General features: G+C 28.6%; 1 protein-coding gene across 1 annotated transcript in view; it reads left to right on the plus strand.

Annotated features, from left to right (window-relative positions):
• LOC111623400 (E3 ubiquitin-protein ligase Su(dx)-like) overlaps positions 1-10,470 on the plus strand; it is a 32,150-nt gene extending 21,680 nt beyond the window's left edge. The window contains exons 9-14 of the mRNA XM_023365964.1: positions 135-294; positions 366-499; positions 5,568-5,708; positions 6,177-6,297; positions 6,556-6,757; positions 10,079-10,470. Of these exons, the coding sequence (XP_023221732.1) occupies positions 135-294; positions 366-499; positions 5,568-5,708; positions 6,177-6,297; positions 6,556-6,757; positions 10,079-10,251 (931 nt within the window). The 3' untranslated portion in view covers positions 10,252-10,470. The remainder of the gene's footprint in view (positions 1-134; positions 295-365; positions 500-5,567; positions 5,709-6,176; positions 6,298-6,555; positions 6,758-10,078) is intronic.
• The last annotated feature ends 316 nt before the right edge of the window (positions 10,471-10,786 follow it).

The raw sequence follows: 10,786 nt of genomic DNA on the forward strand, positions 1-10,786 counted from the left end.
TGTATTGATTTTTTTTTTTTTTTTTTGTTAGTAATGTTGAAAATCATACTTGGAAAAATTATGCTGGAAATTATAATATGAATGATTTCAATTAAAATTTGTTTGAAGTATTAATCTAATTATTTTTATTTCAGGGAATGGTTTTTCCTTCTCTCACATGAGGTACTTAATCCTATGTATTGCCTTTTTGAATATGCAGGCAAAAATAATTACAGTCTTCAAATCAATCCTGCCTCTTCTGTCAATCCAGATCATTTATTATATTTTAGGTTTATTGGTCGATTTATTGCTATGGTAAGTAAATTTCAAATTTTATTATATATTTATTTATTTTATAAAATTTACAATAATGACAATTCTTTTAGGCATTATTTCATGGAAAATTTATATACAGTGGATTTACATTACCTTTCTATAAGCGAATGTTAGGCAAAAAGTTAACTATGAAAGATATAGAAACAATTGATCCTGAATTTTACAATTCGTTAGTTTGGATTAAGTAAGTATTTTCTGTTATATGTTTTTACATATTTTAATTTCATTAACAATTTTTAATGAGATCATAAAAAATATGTTACATAAATTTGATGATTTTGTCTAATAACACTTCTCTAATGCTATAATCATTTTAAAATAAATTGTTGATTTAAAATACGTGAATTTAATATAACATGTAATTTTATGAACAGAATAATATATATATATTTGGAATTTTTGGTATTGAAAGAAATATCAACAACAATAATGCATAATGATGGGTGTTTGTCTGGAAAAAATTCCAAACAAGTTTGTGCAATGTAGTTTTTATTTTGGAAAAAAAAGAAAACTCTATGAACTTCTTCATAGAGTTTTCTTTTGAAAGATGATGAAAACTGGACATTTATTTTTGTAATTCTACAAGTTCCCATTGTTGAACACGGGTGATTCAAGTTCAGGTGTGCAGTGCAAGTTTCTGTACAAGACTTCAAATTTTCAGATATTACTTTATGCAGTTGATCAGTGATTAGACTAGCCTTTTTTTTCTTTTACTTTTTTTGTAAACAACTACCTTGAGGATTGTCCAAAAATCCTCAATTCCTCAATTGGGGGCACATTTTCAGAGTTATCTTCTTTTTCAATGAAAAGGACATTTTTTTTTTTGTTGCAGGTTATCCAACATAGTCTTAATCTGGCTATAAGATGCATTCTGCAGGAAAACAGTTCTTTTGAATGTTAGGAATCAGGAAACATCATGTATATTTATTGAAATATTGCTGGGTGTTGATGATAAAACTTGATTTTCTGATTAGGATTTGACTTAATCCTTTGGTCCCATTACAATCCAAACCAGAACTTTACCTTCAAGTTCTTTTTCTTGGAAAACTACATTTGTAGGTGTAGAGGCAATATTGGTATAAAATCCAACATTACCATAAGAGGATGAAGTAAGATTTTTTATCCAAAATAAAGAACTTTTCAGAGAACTTTCACAGTAACCTTCCATGCTACATTTTTCGCATGTCTATTCTGTTTGGAATTACTTGCTTCTGTTGACATTGAATGTGTTTGTTTTCAAAGTCTGATGGAGCCGACTACATGAAATTTTTAATTTTAGTACTACATATTGAATTAAAACTTGTCATTGCTTTATCTTATCATATATATATATATATATACTTCCAGTGGCAAGCTAATGGGATATATATCCTATTAGTTTGCCACTGGAAGTATATGACTACAGAGTCAGTAAGTTGCCATGGGTTTACAGGAATTTTTAACAATGCTCCTCCATAGTTGGTGATCAGAAGCTGTGTGAGTTTCCAAGAATATTAGTCTTTGGCACTGTATGTCTAATTCAATTATTTTTTGCCTGGTTTTTTTGGGTGCATTACATTGTCTTCTAGTCATCAGGTTTTTCTATTCACAGTAACTCGTATAGCAAATGAGATGGATCCATTCTGATATATGTCTAAACCATTGTAGTCTGTAGTCAAATGATTGATGATATAGTTGACTTATTTAAACAGCACTTCCTGATGTTTTCATTACATATGTGGTGTGGTAGGATTACTTACAGAATTTTTCTCAAACAGTACATCTGGAATGCCTCTAGTTTATTCTCATCTGGTTTCAGCATAGTCCATGTTTCAGCACCATAGAGAAATATGGGTAAAATTAGAACCCTGTATAGGCACAACTTTGTGCCAGGAGAGAGATTTTTTTCTTTTCCATAGGTAAAAGTTGAACTGGCCAAATATTATTTCCTGTAAACCTATGCTGTTGATTTCTGCAGTGGAAGCAGTCTTTTTTTAATTGCAATATTGAGCCAAGATATTTGAATTTGTTGACCTGGTCGGTTTGTACTCCATTAAAATGAACTGCAGTTGGTGATCCTTGATTCTTTCAACTTGATTTTCGTTAGAATTTTTGCTGTTTTACCAGACCCCTTTCTTCTCTGTGATGTACTCCACTGTTGAAATGTTAGAGAAAGCAATATATAATCTGTTTTGAAATTCCTGCATTTGCAAAATGGTTAGAGCAGGGGTTCCCAACTTGTATTTTGTGGAATTTGTGGTTCCACAATAAAATCCATTGAGTCTAGTGATGTATGAATGTGCCAATGCAGATATGAGATATAATTGTTCTAGTCTTGGATCAAGTCCTCTTATTGCGTTCTCTATACGTGCTAAGTTATTTATAGCTTTATATACAGTGGGCATCGATTTATCAATAACAGAACAAACTGAAATCATGATATAATGTTTGACAATATAATGAAAACCATAAAAATGATAAAACTTAACCTAAAGCTAGAAAATCATTTAAAACAATAACCTAAGAAGTGTGAAGGTCGTCGAATTGGTGATATCTAAATGTGAGGACTTATCATATGTGGGATGAAGGAAAGTGAGACAAATAGCTACAGTGACAAACAAGCCCATTTATTTATACTAAGTCTTAGAATCTAGTGTGTCTTGTCTTCTGGTGGCTCTGGACTGTTCAGTTGTTGGCTCCAGGGCAGTCAGTCAATGCTCGATGGTGTGGGTTGTGACGAAGGGTGATAGCCCGAAGTTCAAACAGGATGGTGTCCACTTGTGGAGGTAGGGAAAAGTCTGGACAGTTGACTATAGTTGTTAGCTGGGGAAAGTCTGGACAGTAATTGATACTATCAGAGGCTGGGAGAAATCTGGAAGAAGTCTCTACAGTTAACTTCACTAGGGGAAGCAGGGAAAAAGTCTGCCTTTGTCCTTGAGATCCAGGTTTTTAAAAGATTCTCTTTCCCAGATCTCTAGCTTTTGATTGGTCAGTTTCCTGTATCCAAACAGATGAAAGACTATTTTGGACTACCAACGATTTAATTTGACACTGTGTTTTAATCCGATCAAGTTAAATTAATCGCACCTTGAAACTCCTGCTTGTATTTAATTGTTTTGAATCCTTATAAGTCTGACACATAATATTAGTGCTGCATCTCCTTTTAAGGTTAGTTAAAAACTTTTTTTCTCTCTTGATTAATAATTTTATTATTTCCCGATTTTATTTAGGTTTTTCCTCCAATTTTTATGAGCGTTAGAATCAAAGCCTGATATCTTGATTTGACACGTTTATGATATTTTTAACATGTGAGTTTGAGTATTGCTTGGGCCTCACAGAAGTATCTAACATACAAATAATAATACAATTGTTAAATATGCTTTAATTCACCAATAGCTTAATTGCGGGCCTGTTGAATCTAATGACGGAAGCATCATCTGTAGTGTGTTTCGACATACAAGTGGCACCATTTACTTTAATATTCAAAGTTAAATTTATGACAGATTTAGATTAAAGAATTTTTTTAAATTAATAATTTTAAATTAATTTACTAACATCTAATTTTCAAATTTTCAAATACAAAATTTTTATTATCTTGCAAGTAAAAGGTAAATGTTGTGTAAAGTAAAGGTTTCCTTAGTGGTGAGAAAGAAAGAAAAGTAGAAATTTAATTTCTATAATGCAAGGCATTTTGAACACATTTCCTCCAAGAAACAAACATATGGATTTTGTTATATCCCATTGCATTTTTACTCTCTTGGTGCTGTTATATATAACAGAGGGAAAATAACTGATCAGTCAAAAAAATGATACCCAAAGATTTGTTTTTGGACTTGGACCGTAAAACATTGAGAAATGCAACACAATTTGATGTTTTTTCTGTATGTGGGGTGTTAGTGGGTGGATTTGGAGCATGATTTTGTCACCTTTTTTGAAGTTTAATAACTTTTGTGCTTTTTGTTAAAAATTTCTGAAATTTTTCAGGTATTTTGTGTATTAGGGAGATTGATGTTATTAAATTTTGTTGATTAAAAGTCAAGGGAGTGGGAGATAAAAGGGAGTCTTGCCATATCTCGAGTAAGGTTGGACTTAATGATGATTTTACTCATTATTAGCATTTACAATTTTTTATAAAACACATCCCTACCCTCAAAATTAAGCTTTTTGACATTTTATAATAATTAAAAATATAAAGTTTTTTTATAAAATATCATAACAGATGGATGTGATCATCACATCCATCTGTTTTAAATGTTGCTGGGAAAGTTAAGCAACTTTATGCTGGATTATTTTATAATTATTATTCATAAAATTTTTTGACTAATTGTAAAATTTTTAAATTCAATTACATGTTTATTTTGATTGGTTGAAACCAGTGAACTGAATGTAACATACCCTATAAGCAAGGGTGCAGAATATGTCTGATTGCATGAATGAACAAATTAAAGTAGTCCCAGGAAATTTGTAGTATAAAAAATAATATTACAGCAATAGCTGCAAAAAAAAAATGTTACAATAAAATGGAGTAGCATCTCAGCTAAGCCTGTGGACATTAATTGGGGAAATTTGCCAAAATACAAGGAACCTGTGTTTTAAAAGTGAAGTTGGAACTTGTTTACTTTGTTTTTTTATCAGTTCAGTCACATGTTAAATCATTGTCTACTTAATTGCTATGTGCTTGCAATAGGGACAAGTTGGTCTCTCCCTGAACATGATTTTTATAAAAAACTGAAATTGAAACAGTCTTAAAAAGAATGAAAAAGAAAATCTGTTTATATTTCAAAACTCTTTTTAACTATATTTAATAGCTAAAATTTTGGGTTATTATTAAATTAAAATATTCTCTCATTTTTTCACAGGAATTTGCATAAACTGCATTTAAATTTTTTTTTCTGAATTGTCTTGATTAAATAGTTAACTAGGAGTTTTACCATCATTTTTCAAACATTATTTTTTGTAGATTTATTATGAAATAAAAAAAATATTAATGGCAAAATATATTTTAAAACATCATAAAAAATTTAGTCACATTTTCAAAATAATAATAATAATTAAAAAGTCATAGTCAAATGGATATAAATTTATTTTTTATATTGTTGATTAGTATCTTGCATAAAGTCAGTGAAATATTAATTTATTTACAAACAATATCGTTTGTATATTTGATATATTTGATATATATTTGATATTGTTTGTAAATATTATTTACAAACAACAGTGAGTATTTAAAAAATGCAAATTTTGTTTTAATTTTATAATTTCTTGTTTTTCAGGGAGAATAATATAGAAGAATGTGATCTTGAACTCTTTTTTAGTGTTGATTTTGAAATATTAGGCCAAATACAGTCTCATGAATTGAAACCTGGTGGAGGAAAAATTCAAGTTAATGAAGAAAACAAAGATGAATATTTAAGGTATTTTGAAAAAAGAAAAAAGTAATAGTACTTTATTAAATATTTCATTATTTAATTTTTTACAGATGCTTCAAAAATTAATTTTATAATGTAAAATTGAATTAGTGGTGATGATTTACAAAACTGCATAAGAAAATTAAGTATATAATTTACAGTACATGAATTTTTGCACTGATGATGATGATAAGTTGAAGAAATAAAAACTAGTTTCTTTAAAAAGTAAAAATTATCTTTAACATGATTTGAAATTTTATTACATAAATCTGGACATAGAATTTTAATAAAAATTTGGAAAACACTATTTGATTGAAATAAAATTTATTAGTTTAAATTTTACATAATAGTAAAATTTTATAAATATGTTATTTATAGAATATAGAATATTTTAGAAATAAGTATAGTACTATAGTATTGAAAAAAATTTTTTATCTGATTTAATTTTATTTCAAATTTAATCTTATATTTTAGATTGATGACTGACTGGAGGTTCTCCAGAGGACAAGAAGAACAAACTAAAGGTTTCTTAGATGGTTTTAATGAGGTCCTTCCTTTAGAGTGGCTACATTATTTTGATGAAAGAGAATTGGAGGTTAATTTTATATGCATTTTTAAGATACATTTTTAGAATGAAATTTAAAGCAGTTTACTATCTTTCTATATTTTTACAAATAATTTCTTTAGAAAATACATCTTACAAACACTTAAAACATTAAAATAATTTTGAGCATTAATGTTTTTAATCAGTATATTTTTATTTATTTTACAAGATATATGTGTACGGAAATAATTGAAATGTAATATTTAATTCAAACTAATTTTATATATGTATATTCTAAACTTTTTTCAGTTAATGTTATGTGGAATGCAAGAAATAGATATTGAAGATTGGCAGAGAAACACAATATATAGACATTACACTCGCAATAGTAAACAAATAATATGGTTTTGGCAGTTTGTGAGAGAAATGGATAATGAAAAAAGGGCAAGATTATTACAGTTTGTTACTGGAACATGTAGAGTTCCAGTGGGAGGCTTTGCTGAATTAATGGGTAAGTAAAATTGAATTTTTTAAAACTAAACTTTTATTATAAATTTTTACATGTCTTTTTAATTTCTTAAAACATCTCTTTAGAAATACATAGGCTGTTTTTTTTTTCCAAGTTCCAATGGTCCATAAAAAAAAGACAAGTGTAAATAACAAAATGAATTTATTAGGTACAAACATGGTTACTTTTTGATATAATTGCCATTAAGATTGAGGCATTTGTCATATCTATGAACGAGCTTTGCAATCCCCTCTTCATAGAATGTTGCCACCAATGACTTGAGATGGGCCCTAACGTTGTTTTGAAGATCGTTATTAGTCTTGAACCTCTGCTCTCCTAGCCATTTTTTCTGTTCAGGAAAGAGGTGGAAGTCACTCGGCGCTAAATCAGGGCTATATGCTGGGTGTTTAAAGGCAGTGAAGATTTCCACCCAGCTTGGAACTTTTTAATATGTGAAGACTTCCACCTCTTTCTTGAACTGAAAACATTGCTAGCAGGGCAGAGGTTTGAGACTAATGACAACCTTCAAAACAACATTGTTAAGGCCATCTCAATTCACTGGCAGCAACATTCTATGACAAGGAGATGGAAAAGCTTGTTAACAGATATGAAAAATTCCTCAATCTTCACAGTGATATGTCAAAAGTAACCATGTTTGTTCCTAACTTTTGGTAATAAATTCATTGTTATTTACACTTGTCTTTGTTTTATGGATCATTGGAGCTTGGAAAAACCGCCCTCATATAAATAATTATTTTTTTTATATTGCATAAAAGAAAATTTGATTTATAAAACAAATTAGCAAAATCTTTGTAATGATTTATCCTTAGAGAGATTGAGGATGGATGATTAAAAAGATTTTTAAATTAAATATTTATGTTTTGGTTAGTAGGTTCAAAGACATGATGTTAATGTTGAGTAATAGCAAGAGTCATTTTTAGGAGAGTTTTTTAATTCAATTTATTTGCATATTGTAATAAAGCTGCGTGTAGAATTTTTCCCCCTCTCTCCAGTTCTTGGTTATTGTTTATATTAAAGTATACAGAAGTTTAAGCATATTATATAACATAGATTATATTTTAAGTTAAGGTTAAGTTTGCATGTGTGTAATATTTTTTAAATTTTTTTCCTGTATCTTATGTGTATTTTTAAAAGTTACCTTTATTTCTATTACTGAATCAGAAGTTTAAGATAATATTTTATCTCAAATATTAAAAATATTAATTGTATTAAATGTTTTCAATAATAAATTTAACAATTTGATTGATAGTTACTTTACTAAAATCTGTTTATAAACAATTCATAGTTTAATATAGTATGACAATACATATTATACATATAATGTTTGTTCAAGTGAAGAAAATAGACAGAAATATGATAACATCAAACAGAAAAGGAGGTAAAACATTTTTAAAAATAGAGTGTTAAATACTAAGCATTTTGTAGTTTTAGTGTTGCTTTATTTATTCAGTTTGAATTTAATAGTAGCAATAAAAATAAATTTGGCTTCTAGATTTATATCTAAAATAAGTTTTCCATAATGTATGTATATATATATATACAGGGTGTTTATAAATGAATGGTGCAGTTTTAAANAAACAAATAGTTTTTCATTTATTAAATTTACTATACTTATTCTTAATATTGTATACTATTAATTTTAAGAAGACTGTTTTTATAATGGATTAAATGCTCTTTGAGACAAATAGCATCTTATCTTCAGATCTGAAGCCTAAATACACTTTAAATTAATAACTACTGTTTTGAACAATATTGAACAATCAAACATTGTTCAAAATGGGAATGTCTCAAAAACATTTAATATATAATGATGATGCATTTCTAAAAAGAATAATATACAATATTAAGAATTATTTATGCAGCCACTCAAAAGCAAGAATTTAAATTTACAATTGTGTGTTGGTTTTCACTTATTTCCACAATTAAGTTAGTATGTACCATTGAACTTGAATGAAAAACTTTCTGAAAAATGTATGTTATGAATTAAATATTAACAATTATTTTTTAAAATGTTATGTTTAAATTTTATTAATTAAATATTTTTCTGAAATATTGTAGATTATGAGGGTACCACCACATGAATTACGTCGTAGATTATTCATTACATTTCGTGGTGAAGAAGGACTTGACTATGGAGGAATTGCAAGGTAAGACTATTTTTGAATGTGAGAATGAATGAATTATTATCATCATCCATTATTATTTTTTATTTTAATTAAAAATTTAAATAAAATTAGATAGGAAAGTTAATAAAATATTGTAGCCATAGATTTGATTAATTTAGTGTAAGCTATATCTTCTAAAACAGCGATGAACAACTTTTCTGTATGTGGGCCTTGAGAATTTCATAGGCTCCATAAGTCCAATAAGGCCAGCTCCATAATTTTAAGTTTACTAAGTATAAAATATGCTAAGGATATGAAAACTAATAATAAATAGTTTATTTTCATCTTTTCACTGGTCAAGTTTAGTTTGTACATTCTTTGTGACAACTATCGTTTTATTAATATTGCATGAAATAGAAAATAAACTGACATTGCCAAAGCCCCAGGACCACACATTAGGACCTTGTATGCATGGTTGGGGAGTTAGGTTTGCTCGTGACTGCTCTTAAATGTCAAAAGAAGTATGATCATCCTTCCTTTCTTTATTAAAAGTAAAGTAAAGATTTCACATGATCATCAGAAGGATCATGTGAGATCTTTACTTTTAATAAAGGAATTAGAGGGCTGTCTGTCGTTTAACGGCTGACTTAGCCCTAAATAAGGAAATGGAAGGAAGGGGGAAGAGAGAGTGTGTAGAACAAAGTGGTGAAGAAAGGAGGATAGAAAAGTAAGGGTGGAACGAAGGAAAGGGGAGGGCCCAAGGGTGTCCACAATGTGTAAATTTCCAAATAACAATTACAAGTACAAAGAAACTAATTAAAATACATTGAGTGTGACTGGCTGGTTTTTCCTAACAATGGAAGTCTAAAAAACAGTTGTTAAAAACAAACACACAAATTATTAAACTTGGTAGAGGATTTTGAGACACTAAAAATATTCCATGTTACTGCTGTAGTTTTCTTTACTAGTTGGTTGGTTGTCCTTTGAGTTCTGATCCTCTTCTGATGTTGCTGTTATAGTTGATACATTGTTTACATATAGTTGATACATTGATACATTGTTGATACAAACTTCTGAAGTACAAATAGTAATTTATCATATGAACAATTTATTTATTTATTTGATTATATAAATTATAGTTATTGGATTTAACATTAATAATTTTGTAATGAACTAATAAAAGTATTTTTATTTGCAGGAAGTAATGGACCACAACGATTTTGTATAGAAAAAGTTGGCAAAGAGACATGGCTTCCAAGAAGTCACACATGTTTTAATAGACTAGATTTGCCTCCTTATAAGAGCTATGAACAATTAGTGGAGAAATTAACTTATGCCATTGAAGAAACAGAAGGTTTTGCACAAGAATAAATATAACTTGTTATATAGTGACATTAATTTGATGTCTTCCCACGGGGCGCTATTTTGCAGAAGTAGCAAAAACCAAACAGTTAGACTTCACTAGAACAATGCACTATTTCAAAATGTGCCGAGACAAATATTAATCTACGGTAATGTGCCGGTGGGTAAACACAAAGTTGTTTATATGTAAAGCATTGTGAAAATTACTAATGAACAATAACTATGGACCAATAATAAGTGGAGTATAAATACAAGGAATAGCTAATTTGTAATTGCTTTGACAAAGATTTCACTGCTGTTCTGTCAATTATCATTCAGTGACAAATGGAAAGTTTTGGAAAAATTTGAGTTACAAATGAACATTCTATGACTTTTCTGAAATTGTGCTCATACAGTGAATTACTATTATTATTAGTTTTTTGTTTTATGCTCAAGTTGATATATAAATTACTTGTTGACTTTATGATCATCCTTCTCTATTGTTCCTGAGAGATTGTTGGACCAGATTATTTTAATTCGTTGTAGTTGTGCAGTTATGTTATTT

This window comes from Centruroides sculpturatus, unplaced genomic scaffold (genome assembly GCF_000671375.1).
Source record: "Centruroides sculpturatus isolate CEXI.00-Female unplaced genomic scaffold, Cexi_2.0 scaffold314, whole genome shotgun sequence".
Taxonomy (NCBI): Eukaryota; Metazoa; Arthropoda; class Arachnida; order Scorpiones; family Buthidae; genus Centruroides; species Centruroides sculpturatus.